The sequence below is a fragment of the Pseudopipra pipra genome, chromosome 14, assembly GCF_036250125.1.
Source record: "Pseudopipra pipra isolate bDixPip1 chromosome 14, bDixPip1.hap1, whole genome shotgun sequence".
In the NCBI taxonomy this organism is placed as follows: Eukaryota; Metazoa; Chordata; class Aves; order Passeriformes; family Pipridae; genus Pseudopipra; species Pseudopipra pipra.
In genome coordinates this window covers 16423562-16447005 of record NC_087562.1, presented here as the reverse complement: position 1 = coordinate 16447005, position 23444 = coordinate 16423562, and the positions used below count along the sequence as shown (strand labels likewise).

At 42.1% G+C, this 23444-nt stretch overlaps 1 protein-coding gene across 1 annotated transcript in view; it reads left to right on the top strand.

Moving 5' to 3' along the window:
• Positions 1-5672: 5672 nt before the first annotated feature.
• The window catches only part of VAT1L (vesicle amine transport 1 like), a 55054-nt gene continuing 37282 nt past the window's right edge, over positions 5673-23444 (top strand). The window contains exons 1-3 of the mRNA XM_064671253.1: positions 5673-6006; positions 10857-10986; positions 14722-14937. Coding sequence (XP_064527323.1) covers positions 5777-6006; positions 10857-10986; positions 14722-14937 — 576 coding nt within the window. The 5' untranslated portion in view covers positions 5673-5776. The remainder of the gene's footprint in view (positions 6007-10856; positions 10987-14721; positions 14938-23444) is intronic.

Here is a 23444-nt window from a genome sequence, read left to right as displayed (position 1 = left end):
AATACAATGTGTTATTATATGTGATCGGTCTGGAAGGTGACATTCACAGAGCAATGCTCCTGCTGATATTGTGCATGGTACTGTAACAGTGGATAACAACTGGACATAAACAGTCTGATAACTGGATATGCTTTTCAAACTTATTCTCAGTATTCATTGAATTCTCATTCTTCTGCACACTTCAGCTCTGCTGTAAAGTTCAGAGACATTTTTTCACACGCTTTTAACAAGTTACTCCAGATCCATAATTACTGAGACCAAACTGAGTCAAAATGCCAAGGAGGATTACTCCTTCTCAGTGCTCAAAGTCCCACAGAATGAATAAGCACATAAAACATGTGTATCCCCAGATACGGACCAGTCCACTGATCACAGGACCTACAACAGGAGATTTAACACATGCGGAAATATTTTAGTTTTGCTGTGAATTACCTAAAAGAATAACATATGAATAATGTCTTGAACCTGTTGGAATTCAGGGATGGCATTGCAGTATCCTAAAAAAAGTCTAAGGTTACCTAGCACTTGTGCAGTGCTACAGGAGAACTGTGTGTACTACTAATTATTATTGATATGAGGTAAACATGGTTCAACTAAGCTTTACAACATGGGAAACAAGTCATGGAGAGTTGAAATGATGGAATGGGACAGTGTAGCCAGTCTGCTTGTCGTGAGTGACATTTTTAAGCAATGACAATGTACTTATATCCTGTAACTTTGCTCCTTGTGATTTACTATCCACCTCTGCAATTTTTTTCTGACCTTTTTTTCCCACATTTCCCAGCTGAGCGCCGAAAGGAAACACAGAACTTCAATTTTACTACCAAAATAATATAATAATATTTTTTCAGAGTAAAAAATACTCAGGGCTTTCAGAAAACACAACAGAAGTGCTGGAATGCATAAACAGGAGAAGAAGATACCAAACAGTATTTTTTCATTATACCACATCAGCCAAACAAATGGATACTATAGCTCGAGGAACAAATATAGAACTGAAGCTTTGTTAAAAGGGCTCATTTTGGTCTGCATGTGACAACTATCATCACCATCATGTAAAGATTCCACAATCCATTTAAATTTTCCTAAATTGTATTGTTTCTTGATCACCTATGATTTATTTAATTTCTGTTTTACCCATCACTGAGCACAATCTCTGTACAAGACAATTGGTAAAGCAATGAAGGACTACGATAACTGAGCAGTGAACAGGATAAATCATACTGGTATATATTGGCCTTGCCAAATCCTGTGTGAATGCTTTCAGTTCTTTTCCTCTTTAATTTAAAATGCAACACATTTTCATCAGTTTTGATGATTCTGAGGAGCTTTAAACTGTGTCTATCTGCTGAAGGGAACTGTACCGTTGTTTTTAGTGACTATAAACAGAGAATTGCTTCATTGCTGCTATGATTCATACACAGCTTCACAGTAAGAGAAAGCCCCTGGCTAAAATAAAATAAAACAATTATATTAATGGGAATTAACCTTAGGAAATGAAGGTCTCTTGTTTTTAAAAGCCCAAACAAATAAATCTAGCATCCTATACTCTTAGAGATTCCTTTGGAAATGTCTGTCATTGTTAATACATTCTACACATGGATATAGGTGAGAAAAGTCACTAAAAGTTTTTTCCTATTGATAAGAGATGTTGTGAACTATAGGGTGTAACAACAGCTGAAGTAGGTATTCTGAACATGCAAAACATAAGATGCATCTACTGTCAAGCAATATGAATGTTTTATAGCACTCAAAGCTGTACCAGGAAGATGTTGAATAAGATTGAAAAGTTACAGGAGTCCTGAGGATTTGTTTTCTGCACTAGACAGAATTTTGTAACAGCAGACTGTAAAGAAAACAATGTTTTGGAACTCAATGTATTAAAAGCTGCCTCGATTATGCATTAAGGCAGCCAGAACATATATCAATATGATTTTACTAATTTAATTTATAACTATTGGGAAAAAAATACATAATTTAACTTCAAAAAATGTTTTTCATACTTTATTCTCTAAGACAAAATGTGATTTATGCCTCAGAGAAAATTACTGAGATAAAACTGCAGTATTATGCACGCTAACTGAGGATTTGTTTTTGCCACTTATGTGTTACTTCCTTTGAGCAAAGTGATTAGCCATTATTCAGGGTCTTACTTGTTGTTCCTGCTAAGAAGAGAAACTGATACAATGACATCAAGTCCTTCTTGAACACAAACCTCATTGTTCTTCAAAAAAAAAGTGATATAAAGTACATAATGAGTAGTGTGGAATAGTTCTTTTAGGAGTAGCGTAGGATAGTTCTAGTGCAGGATAGTTCTTTTCCACAAAGGTCTGAGGGTTGTTTGGTTTGGTTTCCTCTCCACACAGCATCAAACCTTGCATTTACTTCATCTACGTTTTTGATTGACCTTCCACACAGTCTGTATTTCCAGTAGCAACTTCAATTTCTTCTGGTAACTTATTCCAAAACTATGGTGATACTACAGTCAGATTTCTCCTAAATGCCAGCTCCCCTCCATGAAATTCAGGCCTGAACCCTCCATTTGTCCCTGATATAGTCATATATAGGGGATATATAGATATAAAATATATATATAATCTATGTTCTTTTGCAGAACAAATGATTATGTTCTGAAAATAAAGGATCTGAATGAGGAGGAGATGTTGACTGCAACTGTCAGGATTTATGCACAAGCACTTTTCCATTCCCCTCCTTTTCTGCACAGCATTTTGAAAATTACTATTGCAAGGAACAGATATCACCAACTTGGCCAGCAGAAGAAGATGGTGACAAAAGAACTCTTGATTCCCTTCTGTTTAGGTTCTCACAGCATGTCCATTACTATTACATTATTTGTCTATATCCATCAAATCGAGCCCTGTGTTTTCACTTTTACAGGTCTAAGTCAGTGGCCACTGAAGTCAGTGGAAAGCCACCACTGGAGTGCTTTTACTGAAGTCTTAAGTGATAGGAACGGCCATCCCACAGCCTAATCCTAAAGTGGTTAAATTTACAGTCAACTGTGAGAATAAATCCTGCTTTTATATCTCAGTGTAATCTTCTGTACTGCATCATCTAATATTCTTAAAGGAGTGGTTACGAATTAAATCAAAATAATGGAGTCAGGATTATGGAAAAATATCTGCTACATGTTACCTCAGCTGCCACAACTGACCTGTGCAAGTGCTGGTTCTGCCATACATTGTGTTTCCACGACATAACCATCCATCAACATTTTGACTTGCAAGCAGTGCATGGTGAAGGTACTTAGGATAAATTACGTTTGGTTCTGGACTAAGGGTAACTTAAAGCAAGAGATAGCTTTAAATCATTGTGGGGAGAGTTGATCAGAAGACTCACAAACCATTGCAAAACAAATATAGTCTGAAGGTCCAGATTCACTTCTTTGGCTGTCCCAGACTGCTGGAGTGACGTGAGTGAGCTGTCCCGCAATCTCTTCATCTTTCTCGATGTCACTTAGTTGCCATATGTTATCTGTTTTACTTTCCCCAGTCATTCTGCACTTCACCGTTCATTTGAGTTAGAACTGTAACAAGATGCCAGCTGAGTGAATCATCTGGAGTCAAATGCATGTTATTCTTTATTCAGCTGCTTCCCGCCTGGTCATGCATTCAGATGGCCAGATCTAAAGTGACAGAACTCTGTATTCCCTGTTACAGCACTGAACCAGCCAAGTGTAGGGAACAGGGAGGGGATATTCATGGTATTACCAGGGGAGCAAGAGAGGAAAAAAGGTTCCTGACCTGTAAAACTGTTTGATCCATCCACAGAGTTACTTAGAATGAAGTGGATGCCATCACTTTAACACATCACTCAGAAAATTCTTGATGGTGTTAATGAGCTGGTTCTGAATCTTTGTCCAAAACATATCTTAAGGACGAGGTAAGAGGTGTTTAAGGCATCAGAGTTCACTTGTGATAAAATCTGTTTGAGCTTCTTGAGATAACAAAGCTAGTGAAGCTTCCCTGAGGCTAGTACTCCTTCTCCCTTGTTCCTAACAGGTATTTGTTTACTGCTTCACTTATGACAGGCTTAGATGACAAATTCTCAGAAATGGCCTTTAAAAAATACTTTGTCTGCAAAGAGACTAGACAGGGAAAAAAACAAAAGTGTTATATAAAAAGTACAAAGGAATATGTAAACTCTACCCATTCCTCCACTATCTCACTTTGTTAATGTGAATGAAAATATTTTACTCCATTGCTCACTATAGCTAAGACATTTCCAAGGTTTTTTGCTTCCTTTTACTACTTGAACACTGAATACATGACCCAAGATGAAATAAATGCGTATAGTGAAATTAGGGAATATTGGTGATGAACTTGGATCACTACAAATTCACAGCCTAAAGAGATGGTGGTGATAATCCCTAACAGAAGTCAGAGAGGTCTTGAAACTTCTTAATAAGAACTCAGTTGCTGCAAGGGGCTTGGTGGGAGAACTGTGTCCAGAGAGAGGTCTGCAGGAACACTTGCCATGCACAGAGCATGGTGCAATGAATTTTGAAACTCCATAAATATATAATTTTAGGCATGTGAGAAGCAGATTTACTCAGACCATGGGGCCATCAACAAACTGATGCAGGGGTCTAATACCAAACTCAACAGGTGTTCTGTCAACATCCATGGAACCACAACTAGCAATCCCTCAAAATCCAGGCTCACCTATCCCAGGTGAGGCTGCAGGCACTGACCATCATTAACACAGAGCTAAATGGCTGATGCCTGAGCCTCATTAGGGCTTCAAACCAGGCCAGTCCCTGGAAGCTCCGGCTGGTGAGTGTCCTATGCCCTGTGCTCCCATTAAAGGATTAAGCTCCCCACAGGAACAGCAGAGACCGGCATCAATCACAGGAAAAGACCTGCAGTATAAAGGCTTAAAACTGCATTACAGCAGAGTCTCAAGCTTGTATTTCTGTGCATGAATCAGTCGTGAGGCAGATGCCTATGATTTTTCTGATGCTAAGTGTTCATTGGTTTGGCCCCAAGAACAGCTCCAGGACAAGGAATGGGGAAGGAGCAACTTTGCACACCAGGCTCCCCAGTGAGGCTCAAGATCTGGGCATCTCGAGTGGAGACAATCCATGATGCCACGGAATGACAGAGTGGGTGGTGTGACCAGCCAGCCTTTCACCTGCCCCCACGCCCCCCATATGGGGGCTTTGGGCTGTACCCTGGCCTAAGGGGACAATGGGGTTGTTTAGCCTGGAGAGGAGGAGGCTCTTCTCTTTAGCCTGGAGAAGAAGGGTGACCTTATGGCTCTCTACAACTACCTGAAAGGGGGGTGTAGCCAGGTGTGGGTCGGGTGAGGTAACAAGTAGGAGAGGAGGAGAGGAGAGAGGATGTACTAAAGCTGCACCAGGGGAGATTTAGGTTGGACCCTAGGAGGAATTTCTTCACAGAAGGGGAGATGAGACATTGCAATGGACTGCCCAGGGAGGTGGTGGAGTCTCCATCCCCGTGGAGGTGTTTGAGGAAAGACTGGACGTGGCACTCAGTGCTCTGCTCCAGCTGACAAGGTGGTGTTTGCTCACAAGCTGGACTCGCACAGGTCTCTCCCAGCCTCATCCGTTCCGTGACTGTGTGCCTGTGCCCCGCAGGGGCGCGGTGCGGGGCGCTGCCCCCGGCCCGGCGGCCCCGCGGGGGCGGGCGGACGGCGCGGCGCAGCCGGTGCAGTGCGGCGGGCGGGCCCGGGCGCTCCGCGGCCATTCCGCTCCGCACCGCGCCGGCACCGCGGGAGCCGCCGCAGCCCCGCCATGGCCAAGGAGGGAGCGCAGCGAGCCGAGGAGACGGAGCAGATGATCGAGAAGGAGGGCGGCAAGGAGGCGGCCGAGGGCGGCGCGGCCGGCAGCCTGCGCGCCGGGGACGCGAAGGAGATGCGAGCCGTGGTGCTGTCCGCCTTCGGCGGGCTCAACAAGCTCCGCGTGTCCAAGAAAGCCATGCCGGAGCCGCAGGAGGGCGAGCTGAAGATCCGCGTCAAAGCCTGGTCCAGTATCGCCCCTCGCCCTCTCTTTTCCCCCGCGGGCGGTGGCGCGGGGCGGGCGCGGTGCGGGACCCCCGCGGGGCCGGGCGGGGAGCGGGGCGGGGGTCCCGCGGGTCCCCGCGCTGGCCGTGCCCTGCCGCGGGGCATCCCCGGGCTCGCAGCCCCCCGGCTGTCGCTCCAGCTTCCCTCACCTGTGGCTTCCCCGCGGGAGGAGCCCCGCTCCCGCTGCTCCCCGTCCCTTCCCCCGGGTCGGTGCTCAGCTCGGGCCGCCCTGGTCCAGGCAGGGGTCTGTGTGCGCTCAGCAGCAGCTGCGAAGGGGGAAAAATTGCTGTTGAATTTCACGGTATTAGCTGGGAGAAACGAGGGGGAAAAACCCGGCCAGCTGCATTCAGGGATTTGTTTTCTTTGAGAAATGTGGATAGCAGCTTGTGTGTATTGCTCAGCACCCGTCCCCCTTTCCCTTCTGACAGTGGCTGTTGTTTTTCTGCTGGGAATCACTTAGGTCACCATCCTTTTTTCTTTGGAGCTGGTGTGGCAGCGCGGCTGGAGCTCGGGAGAACTTATCAGTGTTAGTCCCTGTGCCCAGGTGACAAGTGGCTGCGGTCTGGCAGCATCCTTGAACGAGCTTTCCTAGATGGCTTTTTTTTTAAACTCCCAGAAAATCGCAGCAGACTGTTGTTTGTCCTAGATCGCAGGTTCTTAGTGCACGTGTTCCTTCATGAAAATGGGATTAATTCTTTTAAGTGAAAGAAGCAACATTAGGATCTTATTACACAACTTGATGTGTACCAAAGACTGAATTAATTTTGCCTAGGCAGGGATGTATCTTCTGTTGTCCTCTTCTGCTATGTGAAAACATGGTGCTTCTGGAAGATAAATTCCAAGGTGAAGGCCAAGTTGTTTACTTCAGAAGTAACTTGCATTAAAAATGTCACTGGTGTGGGGCAGTAAGCTTCCTTTGAATGATGTATCCAGTGGATGTGCCTCAGATCTTGGAATATGCTGGTAGGTTAAGGTAACTGAGTGTCTTGACTTGTTTAGACACTGGGTTTTTCATCGTGTACTTAAGGGGATCATAAGATTTGTGACCTGTGTGAGTATTCTCCATGCCAAGGTGTTGCTTATTGTGATATCCATCAATCTGAATAAGGACTAATAAATAAAGCGTTGAGATTTTTTTACACTCTTTTTTTTTTTTCTCTCCACTGGTCACACGGGGAAAAGCAAGAAATTCTGTGCTAATTGAATGTAAGAATGGTAGCATAGTAGCTGCTGGGAAGCTCATTTTGCTATCAAGCAGGGCTGTAATTCCATTTGAGAACAGTCTGTCTTGTTCACTGAGTGATCTGGTTTTTTCTCAGCCACTGGTTTAACAGAAGTTAACATGCAAAACTTAAAAACGTTCTGAGTACTTGGACATATCCCTTTAAATGCCTGAGGGGTTTACAGCACTCTCCAGTGCCTGTATGAATTCCACTTTCATCAGAGCAGTATCTATGTGTGTATCACAAATAGCAAATTACCTGCACAAGAACACTTGGCTGTAAAACAGAAATATTCGGCTCTGCTACAGCTGCCGTTGCTCTCCAGGGTTGCAGTGTCAGTAGTGAGCTGTGTGAGTTGCACACGTGCTGTTTGACATCAGTGCTCCTTAGTTAACTGCCAGGTTGCACAATGCCACGTGTGTTTGGGAAGCTTCCCTTCGAGCCAGAGGGAGCCTGGAGGCTGCATGGCATCTGCTTGTCATTCCTGACTGGAGTCGACCACGGGGCTTGAAATGTGACCTGGTCACCAAAGTGTGCTTCCAAGCAAAGCAAAATCAATTTGCCAATCTTCTTGACCCAGGCCTGTAAATGCAGGAGATTGATCGGGATGATGATGGACTTGGGCTGTAGTCAGGGAGACCGAGTGAGAGAGCTGTTGGCTTTGCCCAGGGCAGCGTGCACATGGTGATGGATGCAGTGCTGAGCACACCGAAAATGGGCTGCTCCGGTCATCAATACGTGGTACAAATCATGCTTGCAGTTGTATCAGCTTTGCAGTTGACCATCACTGTAGATGATTACTATTTTTCTTGACAGATTGATGGAGAAAAATAATCTTTATTTTAAGAACAATGTGCACCTTGCACAGTAAATAGTATACACCAGTAAAAAGTGAAAGTTTTGTGTGGTCTCTGAATTCCCTGGGGATGAAAACCACTTAGGTCGTATGTACACATTTTGTAGTATGGTACTAGAAATGGAGGATATGTTGCTATTAGCACTAAGCCAGATGAATAATTCCTTTGAAGGTCTGGAATATCAATGATCCAATTGAAAATGTGTCAGCTGAGATGAGTCATGTGTTAGCCTCGTTCAGTGACTAAGAAATGGAACAGCCATTGATGTCCAAGCTGAGTCACAGCTTTGTATATTTCCTGAAACAATTTTTGATTGATAATGATGAAGCAGTTGAAATTGCTGTATTTGTTTGTACTGTAATTTGCAGGCAGCAGAACATTAGTATACATATTGTTTAAACGATGAGACAAACCAAAGCAGCAGTTCAGATGGGGGTTTGAATAAGGAATGGTGCCCTGTAATTACCTCCCTGTGTTTTTCTTTTCTCTCTTATAATTATTTCTTCCTTGTGCCACTGTACATGTGCGTCATGAGGAATGAGGCAGAAGTGACCCTCTGACTCTATAACTATGAGGTAACAGCACTTTACAAAAACTGCAGCAGTTAAAAGGAATCCTGAGTGTAACAGACTAGCAGACACTTTATCAGTGTCTTGATCATATAGTATGGGTGTTCCTGGATAAAAAGCATGAGATCTGATAATTTTAAACCTTTCCTTTTTTTTTTTTTTTTTTTAATGATTGTTGGCATTTCATTTCAGTGGAGCTTTACAGTGAAATAAGAAAGACAGATCAAAAGCAGCACCTCTCCAAACCAAAGTGTGAGGGGTGGCCTGCATAACTTGGGATTTTGCAGTAGAAGGTGTCGGGCATGCTCAAGTGTGTGGGACAGAGCAAGGAGAAACAAGTTGATTGTTGCTTCCCACAGGACTTCCTACACTTAAAAAAAGGAAATAAAAATGCAGCAAAGCTAAACCACATATGTAAAAAGTAATATTCAAGATTCTCAAAACTAGTGTTAAGGTAGACTTAGAAAAGTCAGACTCAGGGATAGTTCTGTGTTTGATAAACTTTGCCTCCAGCAGTGCACAGGTAATCCAGTCTTGTGCAGTTCAGAGAGACATCCCTACTCTGTCACAGAAAGGTTCTTGCAGAGCCCTGTGGTAATTAGCATCCTCCCCTATCTTCGTTTGCATCCAGCTCTTGATTTAGGATCAAAAACACAGCTGCAAGAAACTGTGCCCTTTTTGCACGTATTCAAAAGGCCTGAAGTTAATGTGCACAGACAGTGATTGCCACCATCAGTGCTGTGGGGATTCTGGGTTTGTGGTGTGTTTTGGGGGTTATTTTGTCTGTTTTTTGGTCCTCTCCCCCAGATGATGACTTCCTTACATGCATTTTGCTGTTTGGAATGGAATTTCTCTTTCATTATCAACATTACAGCAGCAATGTAAGGAGGTGGTCTTAGCCACTGGATAAGAAGTGACCTTTCAAAAATAATTTCAAACCTTCCAACTTAACTGTGTGAAAACCTTTACTAACCTTCCATCTGGTTGATATTATAAGCTTGGTGTATGAGCATGTTGAAAGTTATGAGTTCAGGTTGCTCTTAAACCCTCCACCACAATTATGAATGCTTACATTTGATGGGATTTCCCTCCCTCTCCCCAGTGACCTACATCCCATGAATGCTGTGTTGTCTTTGTGCTTAGGCTGTGTGTCTGCTCTGTCTTTTAATTGGATGGGTCTGTTCAATCTGTTTGTGTCTTGATTAGTGTCTGACTAAGGCTCCATCTAATAAATCCTTCCGCACGTCAGTAATGTTACGTGTCCACGCAGTTGCTGGGCTCATATGTGTGAGCAGGACTGGCTGTGTGTTTGGCTAACAACAAATACAGGGCTGTGTTTTGGGGTAGTGGATTAATGCTGAGATGTATTCTAACTAGTTAGGAGTTTTAGAGTTTTAACTATGGCATTAAGGCCAGTAATCAGTATACACATATAGTAGATAAGTGGTGCCTTTTTTTGTGGCTGCCTAGAAAACCACAAAGTTTTCCTTAATAAAATTGGATAGCATACAAAAGACAAATCAAAGGTGCTTTAAGATTTTTGCAAAACTGAAACTACAGGGGAAGACTTGTATTTTTTTCTGAGCAGCAACCCTGAGGACTTCAAAGACCTAAATAACTTTTGCAGAACTGCTCAAACGTGATCCAGAAAGGAACAGTTTTAAAACAAGAGGCTATTTGCTATCTGCTACTTAATAAGTTCATGTAAAAGTTTGGACTCCTGCCTGGAACAAATACAAGATGCATTCCTGGGGTCACATCAAAAGTTAGGACAGTTACATTATGTAGCTTCTTAGCCCAAGATATCTATAAATGGTGAGGTTTGGGATTTTATTCTTAAATTGACCTGAGTTTACTTGCCAGCTAGTAATGCATCCATAGAAATTATAATGTTTCCCTGTATTGAATTTTTAAGTGTCCTGTGTGACTCCTAAACAGTCTGGTATGGTAAGCTTGGGGCTGATGGCAGATGTGGTTGCCTGGCACGTGCACCCTCTGCCCGAGGCACAGAGTACAGGGAGTAGGAATGTCTGCTGGGTCCCTGCAGAGCTTTTTAATGCTGCCCCGAAGTTTCCTGGTTTTCCCATCCCTTAGCTCAGGTTTTCCTCCTCTGCTTTCATCTGTGGCAATAGTCTTGATTTTATTTTTCCTGTGTCTTACAGTGGTTTGAACTTCATTGATCTGATGGTGCGACAGGGGAACATCGACAACCCTCCCAAGACGCCCCTTGTTCCTGGGTTTGAATGTTCTGGAATCGTAGAAGCTCTTGGAGACAGTGTGAAAGGATTTGAGGTAATATTTTTTTATTTTCATAGTGGGATATATAAGTCTCATATAAATAATCACCAGTTCACTCTGTTGTCCCTCGTCCCTTCTGCTGTGCCAGTGACAGGAGCCTTCACCATGCTGCTGAGGTTTGAAAGGTCAATTTTTCCTTGCTGCTTCCCAAGCATGAGAATGACCTCTGGAATTAGTTTCTGAAGCTGCCACTGTCATCTCTTTAAAATCCCTCCTGAAAAGTCACTTTTGCCATGTGTGTATCCTGATGGCTAAACAGGAACTGGAAAGCATAACTGATGTCTTCTACTAAAGTGAAAGCAATTAAATTACCTTGTTAAGTTTCTTTTCTTGGCTGTATTTGCTGTCATCACTGCTTTTCTCCTCAGCAGGTGCTGATGATTCTAGTTCCAGCTTTTGATCTTGAATTAGCAAGAGCCCCATCTACAATAAGCATTGCTTCTTACAGTTGTGTGCATTCAGGAGATGCAGATTAAATTTGGACCCTGATTCTGGGTATAGGACTTGTTCTGATTCCTCAGGAAAGGGATCCATTTCACCTAACAGAATGTGATAAATGAGAAATAGTGTATATCATAAAGCTTTCATAACTGTTTATGGACTTTTTTGTATCTCCTATAACATATAAACAGCATTTTGTCCTGCCTTCTGTTCTTTTATTGATATTAAACATGTGTATTCTCTTCAATCTTGCACTTTATTTCCTGAGTAGGTAGAAAATTTTGGAAATAAAACCTGAGTTAATACGTGTCAGTCCTATCTTAGGTATTTGTGGAGTCAGTCATGCCATCAAGTAATCACATTTTCTGAATTCTTATTACATCTTAAGAAGGTAAAAATAAATACAGATATTTTCATTTAAAGATAACATTTTGCTCTTCTAGAAAAGCTGTAAAATTTCTCAGTTGAATGAATATAATGGCCAGGTTAGTTCCAAGTAGTGTCTCAGTGATGGTCTTCTTAGGACATTTCTCTCTGTTCCCCTCCTGCCCCATCTCTGCCTTGAAACAAGTCATAGTCTTTCAATGTATTTTACTACAAGCAATAACTGAACAATAATTTTGCTGTTTGAAAAACACTCCTGCCTCAGTAGTTCCACTCTGGCATCTGTGTTTTATAGTTATGCTCCATATCACAGAATATTTTACGAGAGGAGTATAGAAAGTCTCTGCTCTAGATCAGCATTCTCATTTTAGAAGTTCTTGATATTTTTAAAGGGCATCATGAGGTTACAGCATATGGTGCTTGTTTGAATAACATGGCACCTGACTGAATATATTGTGTCTTTTTTTTAAATTACATCTTTGTTCTGACTGTGGAACATGTCTGTGCACTGGTGTACTCCCTGTAATTGAAACAAGCCATGGTATTTGATTTTTTACACGTGATCTGCATGGTAGTGTTTGAGTGATCCAGAAGAAGGGTCGAGACTCAGAGCCACTCCTGTGTGTAGGTGTGAATCCATCAGCAGGAGAACGTGCCATGAGGAAGATGCAAGAACGTTCTGTTGGTTTCTTTATGGAATTCTTGCACAGAATGGGAGCACACCAGATACTTGGTGTCCCCTTGGCATATGTTGTTACCTCTGTCCAGAGCAATGGCAGGAATGACAAAGATTGCATCCTATATCTTCTGGCCTTCTTTCCCTTTGTAGATCTACTCTAGTTCAAGTCCTGTTTAAAGTCATGGGCATTTTGCACCCTGTAAAAATGTCTTACAGACCCTTAGTCTGTGCTACCTGAGATATTGCCATCCAGTTACTGTCTTTTCTGTGGAATAATGGTGTAATGCCTATTCCTTCTCCCATTTAAAGAGAAAAGAGAAAGGTGGTTTCTAGTCATCTCTGCTGTATCAGGCCTGATTTCTCTCCAGTTGGGGGGATGATTCTCAGGAACTGAAGTCTAATCTGACGTGATGACTGGGCTCTGTATAGCATTTGTGGTAAAATGTGGTGTGTATTGTTACTAAGAAATCCCTTGGGAATCACCAAGAGGGACTTCTCTGCATTCTTTTTGGTAATCATTTTTGGTTTATGGCAAGGATACAGGGCACGTTAACATCTGCACTAATTAGCCCCAGCAGCCTTTCTATTTTAGACACCTCTCTAAGTGCAGGAGGGAACCACAGAGTGGTTACCACTGAGGCATTGTTAATTTGAATGTTTTTCAAAAGGAGGGGGCATCTCAGTGAAATTGGAGTGACAGTTCTGTTTCAGCATTCTCATTCTAAAAGAGACAAACCCTTCAGAGCTGTCAGCAGCACCTTAGCTTTTAGCAAACCTGAGATATCCCAAAGCCAAAGTGATGACAAGTACTTGGGAGACCAGAATGTGCTTGTGCTGTAAACATTTGCCTGAAGGCAAAAGTATTGTGCTTTATTACACACCTGCAGTGTTTATAAAGCATTAGAGGTATTAGTAGAACGTAAGAGAGTATAAGGCAGGTAAGCAAAGTTATTTTGGAGGGACAGCTGCTGTTAGTTTTAGTTAAAACATAAAGGCCTGAAGTTTGCTATTCCTGAGTTATACTGTGGCTCCATTGAAGAGCTCCTTTCATGGTTAAGGATGCTGGTTTTGTTGGTGTAATCTAGAAAGGCAAAGGGGCTAAGGCAAGGAAAGAGGTGTGTAGGGGCTGCTGGTGACAAGCCATTATGGAGTATTTGTGAGAACTGTGCCTGTGAAGGTTTTAATATACACTGGACAAACGTTTGCTCACTGTGGCTCTCCCTTGTAGCCCCAGCAGCTCAATTTCTGCTTTAAGGTTGTACCCCTGCAGAAGCCTCAGAGCTCCTGTTGCCTTGTTGTTATTCTTGTCCACCTGTGGAGAGTCAGTATCTCTGTTTTAAAAACCTGAAGCTGCAATGAAGGCCATAGACAAACATATGAACCTGATGTGCCTGGACCTCTGAAAGCTCTGAGGAGCAACCAACTATATCTAATATTTACAGAAAATCTTTACTTCTCCACACTACCATGTATTTTTCAAAGAAACTGAGTAGAGAAATGTTGCATTCAAAGATAACATTTCACTGCTCCTTTAAATCCTGTCAAATTCACTTTGTAGATTTCACAGTGCCTTAAAATGCAGAGGTATATTTTTGATGTTTAAGGTGGCTGATTTGATGTTGCGGGATCAAATTGTCCTCTGATACATGGCTGTAGAAATTACAATCATGGGTATGTATTGGTCGAATCAGTTAATAAGATAATAAAAATAGAGAATGGATACGGATGGTGTTATTTTCTAAGTGAATGCTTTCTGAACCCTTTCATGTGCTCCATCTACCAGAGTACAAGGCCTCCCCTGCTCAATCCACTGAGAGGAAAGTAGCTCTAAATTAGTGTGAGGACTGAGAAAACAAAGTGAAAATTATCTTAGGTATAATTTTCTTTATTCCATGCATCTCATCAATATAATTATAACCTTTCCCCCTTGTTTCTGTCTTTGAGCAAGTTAGTAAGAATGCTGGTTTCATTGTTTACATTTGTAATTTAGGAGCTCTGCTAGCAAAAGATGATCTGGTTATTTTTGCTAAATTAAAAAATTGGTAAAAGCCCAAAGCTGAGCATCTTAACTGCTACTTTGCCAAAGATGTGGAGGACCATTTTCTTCATAGTCAGCCAGTGAGTGACCCACAGCTTGAACAGAAATGTAGAAGGTCTTAACAAGTTTCTCTCTACAGTCTCAATCACAGTCGTATCATCAACGTTGATTTCTTCTTTGTTTGTAGATTGGAGACAGAGTCATGGCTTTTGTAAACTACAATGCCTGGGCTGAAGTAGTCTGTACCCCAGTAGAATTTGTTTACAAGATCCCAGATGACATGAGTTTTTCTGAAGCTGCTGCATTTCCCATGAACTTTGTAACTGCCTACATGATGCTCTTTGAGGTTGCTAACCTGAGGGAAGGCATGTCTGTGCTGGTTCACTCAGCAGGAGGTGGAGTGGTAAGTTGGAACTTTTCTTACTTTCCTGTCACCGAGTAACTGAAGCAGTTTGATCCACCTCGATTTCTGAAATGAGCCAGAACCTGCTGTTGATTTGATATCAGACTTCCCTATGTGTGAGAGATTCCAGTGGGAGGAACTGCATCTGTTTTCCCATCAAAATGCTGATGTGAATGGTTGGCAGGAGCTCCTGATGAAATAAAAATGTTGTGACTTAAAAACCTCGCCCAAAAAAACCCTAATTGGTTGTCAGCAATCGAGGAGCAAATGTTGTCTCAAATGTTGCACTGCTGAACTTACACACTTGTACTTCTATGTAAATAAAGTCTGTAATGACAGGAATAAATTAGCTCCCTGCACAAGGTATTTGTAGGTAATCATAATCCTCCTTATAGTAAATGTCCCTCTTGGAATACTCCTGCACATACCGTGTGCAGTTGTGTGTGATGCTTTCTCTGTGAAGACTTTTTTTCCCCATTGTTGTAGAGGGATTGAAATCAGTGAAAAGTTCTCATGTGAACCCTGAGGAAAAGGTACAGATGCTGAATTGGAGTCTGGAGTGGTGGCTGCTGTGTGCCATAGTTTGGATCATTCCTAAGGAGGCATTGTGTGACACCAGGATGAATCTGGGGGAATACCAGGGCACACAATGAAATAGTCAGCAATTTGTGTGTAACCAGTTCCTTGAACTATCTTTTAGGAAAATCTCTCTACTTTGGAAAATGTTTAAGTTTGTGCAGAATATTAAGATACTGGCGGGAGTTTGTTTACATTTGAAATGATGAAGTCCTTTTTCTTAAGACAGATTTTACAACCTGAGAACATTAGCAGAGAGCAGTCTTTCAGATCAGAGTACCTCTTCTGTGTTCCTGTTATGCCTTATTTATGCTAAATTAATATTCTGTTGTCTACTGAGGCCTGGTGGGCAGCCCCAAACACTTTCTCCCTAATTCTGTGCCCTTAGACCTTCTTTCAGGTTCTCATATAAATGAAGGTTGTAATCAAAGGAATAAATTCATGAGTTCCCTGTACAAAGTATTTTTAGCTAACAGTAATCCTTCTGGCAGTAAATGGTCCTATTGGAATACTCCTGTAAATGAATGGAATTTATAATCATATTATGCTTTGGCACAGCACAACCCCGAGTGTTAGGGCTGACTATTGTTCTTTAATATTAAATCTCTTCGTGTGGAATTCGGGACTGTTAAAGCAACATGAGGCCACACATTTAGGGGAATATTCTGCAGGAATTGAAGGCTCAGCTGTAGCTCTAAGGCCACTTGCCCAGCTGGTGCTACACAGACCCAGGCTGAGCACACAGAATCAGCCCCAAAGCAATCCCTGCACATACTGTGTGTATCTGGAGAAAATGAACTCCTACTCCTTTTTAAGATAAAGCATCCTTGCTAAATTTCTTTGTTTCTTTCTCTTTCTGACCTCACTCACCTCTGTTATTTCTTCCTTCTCTTCCTGAAGGACTGTTAATGCTCTGTGCTCACATAGTCTTCTGCGCTAGTGCCCAACCTCCGTGCTGGGCTGTTCCTGGAGGGAGCTGCTGGCTTCCTCTCTTATCCCAAAATGCTCAATGAGCAGCTTTTTTGGCTGGTCCTCTGCTGTGGCTGCTCAGAACCTTCTCTGAGAGAAGCTGAAGGAAGGATGGGTCCTGCTTGGCTGCCAGGAGAACAACAAGAAATCAGATCCATCACTTGCTAAGTAGTTCAATAAAGCAGAGTTTCCAAGGGAAAGACCAGACATGCAGGAAGAACAGCCAAGCTGCCCAGTCACTGATCAAGGGCTGTGTAGGATCCAGGGGGAGTGTATGTAAGAGGGAGACAGGGCTGGCTGACCTGCAAGCCAGGATGGTGATCGCTGTCCCAGGGGAGAGTGCCTCACACAGCCCCTTGTTCTGTGGAGCATGGTCAGCTAGAATTGGTAAGAAATCTTCCTATTGCTTTACAGGTAAAAAATCACTCTGGAGGTACATGGAATTTTTTTCTTTTGCCTAAACAGACATGAAGATTTCAGAGGGATCTGTCTTACTCTAATAATCTGTCTCTTAGTCCTTTGAAAAATTTAACAACCTCAATCCAACAAATCATTCTCACAAAGCTCTTTGTCAATGAACAGAAAACTGGTACTGAAATTGCTATAGGAAAAGGTATTTTTTGTGCTGTTGCTTTAATAGATAGAAGGCCCTTTCCCACTTTCTGCAAGTGGGAAATCTGTCCAGTTTGTTTCTAAATGTCAGAGAAATTCCGCAACACTTTAATGAGACAATAGGCTGCCTGTGGGACTAGAACTTTCTAATTGTTCCTTTCTCATTATGCAAGATCATTATTTTAGCTGCTTCAGGCAGTTTATGAAAAAGAACTTGTTGCTTCTAAAATGTTTCTGAGGTTCTTTGTTACGGCTCCCCAGTCCCCTTTAGGAGGATCCTGCAGCTTTTTCAGTAAATTGAGTCAGTGAAAATTCTCTAGGACCTTTACTCTTTTGTATTATCTCAGTTTATTTATGTGGCCTTATTTTGTTTATAGATATTTTTGGTAGTGAGGTAACTATAGCAATTGTCTTCCCATCTGTGCCTGGAGTGTGATTAGTAGGGAACAGTATCCTTTAATGTCTGACAGGATCCTTTAGATAAGTCAGCTTATTTGTTCCAGAAGTTCCAGGGGACATCAGAAGATGATGTAGAGAAAAAGGAAATGTGCTGAGATAACTTGTCTTGAAAAAAGTGTCACATACCTGTCTCTGTGTTACAGATTTGAATCCTGTTCCCTGTCCCAAATGAGTACCCTCCCTGCCACCCACTCAGCAGAAAGGTCAGGGCATCATGCCACCTTCCCTGGTCATGGAATGAGACATGGCTGTTGTAGGGAAGCACCCTGTCTCCCCCAGCCAGGAGAGAAGTGGACACTCAAGCACTGGCACTGTTGCTGTGTTGTAGCCTTCCCTTAGAACAGGAAGACCTGCTGCAGTGCTCAGAAGTGGGGGTTGAAAGGAGACATTCCATTTGGTTTTCCTAGGGCTAGCTTGTTGATTTTGATTGTTTGGAAAAGGGCTGCTTTGGTTTTCCTGGCTCGTTTTACCCCGTGAGACGGGGCAGTTAAGAGAGACTGACTCAGCTCTCAACCTGAGCAGTGAAGTAGGATGAAGAAATGTCAGGAGCCTTCTTGGACAGCACGGTACAAACTTACAGTTGCTTCCATGATTCACTGAGGCTTTGAGAAGAGATGAATACCTTACAAATCATTCTGTTACCATTGCTCAAGCTGCTGCTGACCAAGATCTAACAAGGTTGTCACACGCTCCCTTTCAGCCTTCTGCTTGGCAAGATACTTAGGGCTTCTGCTTCAACTGTTATATGGAGTAGCAGGTCAGTTTGGTAATTAACAAAAAATATAATTGCTTAATACAAATAGATTTTTAAATGCTGAAAGCTGCAGAAGTGTCTGAGTGTCCTTCTGAACTGGTTGCTGAAAAAGGGAGAAAGCAGCTAACACTAAACTTGGTATATAAAAATCAATTCTCAGAATAATGAGTTTGCAAGAACATATGACTTACTGTAGGACATATATTGGTCCATCTTAACTGTAAAGTGCTGTAATTAATGTTTGAAATGACTGTAAGACAGTGGTGGAGTAGCTCCTTTCCCAATTATGCTCCCACATCTTTATTTCAAGTGAAGCAAAGTGGTGACTGAAGCAAATACCCTGAGAAAACTGAGCAGTAGTGTGCACCCTGCTGGGACTGGCCTGCTGCATGAAACAATTAGTTCTTTAAAATGAAGACTTTCAATGCATTCAGTGCAAGTCACAGCACAGGCTTCTATGAGATTATAAAGTTGCTCTTAAAATTATTAATGTAAACTTGTAAACTGTATCCTGGATTATCTGAATTAGTATAAATACAGGATTCTATTAAAAAAAAAAAAGAAGGGAAAAAACTCTTAGGCTTTTCCCTTCGAGCTTTAATAAATCCAGTCTCTGTGATATCTGCCTGTAAAATTAATGCTTTCAGAGGTTTAGATTTGTGAGAGAGAGCCATTATGTCCATTTGCTTATTTGTTTGTCTCTATGTACTTCCTGTTCTGGATATTTGGAGCACAAAGTCTTGGTTATTTACCAAGTTTTTGTAAACACTTCAGTTTCATCACTTAGCCCCTCAGCAAGGCAGAATTATTAGCCAATTCTTTAGCATTTTGATCTTGCAGATGCTAAAAATAAGCTGCCTTTCACGCAGGAGCATTGATTGCCATCCTGAAGCTGTGATCTGACCTTCCCTTTCAGGCTCAGCAGCAGAGGAAGTGCAAGCAGAGTAAGTTACAGATGCAGTTCTCACATTTGAATTTGAAGGGTAGATCTGACTTGGCAACAGATTTAGGCCATCCTGGCAGGATTGGTTACTGCTTGGCAGGAACCCTCTTTTTTTATTGTGTCTCCCCTGCACAAATTGCAAATATTTGAGGATGTGTTCCAAACCGAAGCACTGAAGTGGTGATATTTTATCTGACAATGATCTGGCATTTCTTAGTAAATCTAGTCACCTGCTATCACAGACAGCAGAAAGGAACCCTTTCAAGAGAATGATTAAATTTCTTCTCGAAAAAATACCTCGCTTGGTGAGAAAACTTTTTCAATTTCCAGACTGTATTTGTGACCAGTTAATGTATGTTTCTTCTTCTACTGGTGTTGTCAATGAATTAAAATTAGCTACTGTTCCCTCTTGGGGCACTTCTTTCTGATCTTTTGGATAGGATGTGTATGTTTTTGTGGCTACAGCAAGCTCACAATCAAATCTCTCCTGCAGAGCCTGTATTTTTCAGGCCAAAAGCAGGTTTGTTTGCTCATACTCCTTTTTTGTAAGGCTAGATGTCTGTTTCCTGGGTCATCCTGCAGCCACTGCTCCAGGCAGATGTGTTTCCTGGCTCTGAGCTGGTTGGCAGCAAAAAGCAGCACTAAACTGGTATGAAAGCCAGAGCCTTTTAAAATAGATCTCACAGCATTCCTGATCCTTCTAAACATTGTATGGGTAGACTGCTCTGTCGGCACTTAGCAGGTAGCAGCACATTAAATAGCACTCTTGTGTTCGAGTCAGAACTCCTTGAATGTGAATAATTAGGATTTACTCTGCTCCTGTGGTGGTCCTGGCCAGCACACTGTGCAACAGCATTAGTACAGCCCACTTTGCTGACACCTTTACCTGATACCTCCCAGGACTGCACTTGCTATTTTTCATATTAGCAGTTCGTAGCCATTCTGCATTTGATAAAGTGCTTTCCTCTTGTTTCATCTCCGGCAGCCAAGGAAGGGAATAAATCAGCTCACACAGAGCTGTGTTTAACCAAGTCTAGGCTGCTTGAAGTACCAAGCTCTCTCACTTAAAGCCAGACAGGGTATGAGGAGGCTGAGCTGAGCTGCCCTGTGCTGCTGGATGCCTCCAAAGCAGGGGATGTGCTCCCTCAGCAGCGCAGGAGAGCCCCAGTGCCAGGGCTGAGGCTATTTCCAGACACTGCCTCAGAGCATAATCTGTTAATCAAACACAAAAGCCCAGTGAGCCATACACAAAAAGCAATTTCCCTGACCAAAGCAAGCTGCAGTCTTTGAAGGCCTTTCTTTTTGCCTCTCGCAGCCCTGCGCTCCCCAGAGGACGTGTCCTTTCCCCGAGTCACCTGCTGAGTCAGGTCACAGACAGTGCTTAACTCTTCCTTGGCTGTTCTGCCCTCCCAAGGAGAGAGTGTGTCCTCTGGGCTAGTCTGGGCTGGGGTGTGGTGTCGTAGCTCCACTGAACTGCAGAGGGTTTATGCCACGTTCAGATTCAGCCCTGAGTTTTTGATTCACCTCAGCTGCACGAGTCTACAAAGGGGTAGGAAAGCACACCCTGCTAATTGTTGCAGAAAATATTTTAAAGGGTAGAACAGAGCATGATTTAGTGGCGACTCTTCCCATCCCTCTACTCTAAAACTTGCTGTGGTGCACTGAGTGTGTCAGATGCTGCCTTAGGCTCGTCCAAGGATCACATTTCAGTTTGTCCAGTCTGCAGTGTTCACCCCAGTGTTTGATTTCCCATTTCCTTTGCTGTAATTGGGAAAATGACACCTCCAGGAGATGAAGTGCTGTGTATGAGGCTTCACCCAACACCGGAGAAAAGTTTTCCTTGATGCCAGGAGATTAGTGGGTGTTTTCTCTTGCAGTTTGCTTGCTGTGTTTGTGTACTTCACCTTCAGGTATGGTTGTGTGGAATCAAAGCATTTTGGAAACAGGGATTCTCCTCACGTTCAGTTCCAGACAAGTTTCTCGTGCAAGATTAAGTCTGAATGCTATTTTTAAAAACACTGTAGCACCTTTGGACTGCAGAAATATATCACAGAAATGGTAATTTTTTACTGATGCTATTGCTTCTAATAGATGTAGTTTTGCAGGGTGGTGTCTTTCACATGGTTTATTCTTTCTTGCTATAAATCTGACCTCAGTTTACAGAATAGCAAAAAAGATGCTTTCTTGAAAGTATTCTGCCCTATACCTGCTGTAATTCAGTGTGCAGCTTGCACATCAGACTGAGGTCTGGCTGGTGGCATTAGGTCAGACCCTTTTGGAAATCTACTAAATTGTACACCTTATTTATATTTATCCAGCATTACATTAGTGCTAATAAGCTAATTAGATTAGTAAGTTGGAAGTTAGTAAGTTTTCTTCTGTTCGTGCTTTCTATATTGACTTTTAAATATCAATGCCTTTTTTTTAACTTTGAAATTGTTTAAATGCACAGCCTATTTAATTTTTGCTTCCTAGAAATCTACTTTTCCCATTCTTTTATGTGATTATCTCGGTATGAGAAGTTTCCACTCCTGCAGGTTTAGAGTTGAGTTATTAATTGTCCAAGTGATAATTATTTTTTGCCATTAAAACTTACTAGTTTTTCTGTGTTCAGGAAGCAAGAATCTAGTCAGAACTTACATGTAGAAATTTGCATGGTATATGAAAAATTAGATGTGTGAAGAATGTTGTTCTAATTTTTCAAATCATGCTTATGGAATTAACCACCTTCTTGGAAGGTGTTAGAGTTTCATACACTGTTTCTGATAACACAGTTCCTTCTTCCAAATCCCTGTGGTCTGCAGAAGCTGGAAGCAGAGTGATGTGATTTTTTTCTGGGCAGGGAGGAGACAGAAATCTCTCTTGCCTTTGTCTCCCACAAAGCAGTTTTTAGGATCCAAGAGGCAGGACAAGGCTGGTGTGCCCCTGTGATCAAAGGTGGGAGTGTGGAGGGGGACAGCATGGATACCTTTCCTGCTCCTCCACAGCCCTGGGAAGAGGATGCTCATCCTTCCAGCAGCAAAACCCTTTGTGCTTCATTTGTGAACCAGGGACATTCTGAACACTGGGGCTTACAGGCTTGCAATTAATGTGTATAACCCTCTAAACACTAGCGGCTAATCCAGAGGCAGCTACATGATTCAGGGGATTAGAAAGGAGACTTAAGAGTGACTTGCATAGCCACAGTGCTGTTTTGGAGCTTAGTCGAATTCCACAGAAATTAGGGAAGTGTTTGAGTTCATAGGTTGAGTTCAGTTCTCCTGTTTTGGTGGGGAAAGCATGAAAAGTCCAATATCAGCCTTTATTCATAGATTTCTGAGATACAACTACTAAGAGTACTTTGCACAAAAATAAGTACAAATCAATGTCAAATTGAGGTGTTCAGAAAACTGTGGAAGAATGTTTCATGGAAGTGCCTCAAAATACTTCAGTGATGCTGTTCATCCAATTATAAAAGTACTGGTCATATGAGTCAGTTTTAGACTTCAAATATCTACAGAAAGCTGGAAAGTATTCTGATCTGGGATTTTAGATAAGCTTATCTCTGGAGGGGGAGGGAGAGGTGTACTAACGAGTCGGAGTCAGGAGGAAAATAGGTTATTCACATCCTGGGGTTTTTGTGCCTTTCTCCTATTCATCTGACTGTCAGTTTGTTAAATGTTAATCGTCTTCTGCAGGATAAAAATCAGCGTGCTTTCTTCTTGAATATTTGACCTTTTAAACATTCAGTGGTTTTGATTCAGGATGTATTCATTATTCCTCCTCTTCCCAAGATGGATTGAAAACGCGGAAAACTAATTAGAGAATAGATCAATAATGTCAGAATTTCATTCAACTGGCATGCATTATAAAATACTGATTTATCTAAATCACTGTGGGTGATGGGTTTCTGGGAGACACAGAAAGTGGGAAAAGAGGATTGCTAGTGAAAATGACCAAGAAAAGGACATATACAAAATCCAAATTTATTTTTTTCTTGTAATTTTATGTTACATTATTTGTGGAGACTAAAATCTGGGAGGTATTTAGAATTACATGGTAAGTAATAGAGAAATGAAGTATGAAAAGAGTGAAACATTTTCTGTTCCCCAAAGACATAACATGTTGCGAGATGAGGCCCCTTAGGAATGGATTTTCCTATGATTTTTAAGAGATTAGGGATTGCAAATGAGGATAACAGTGGATGATTTTAAA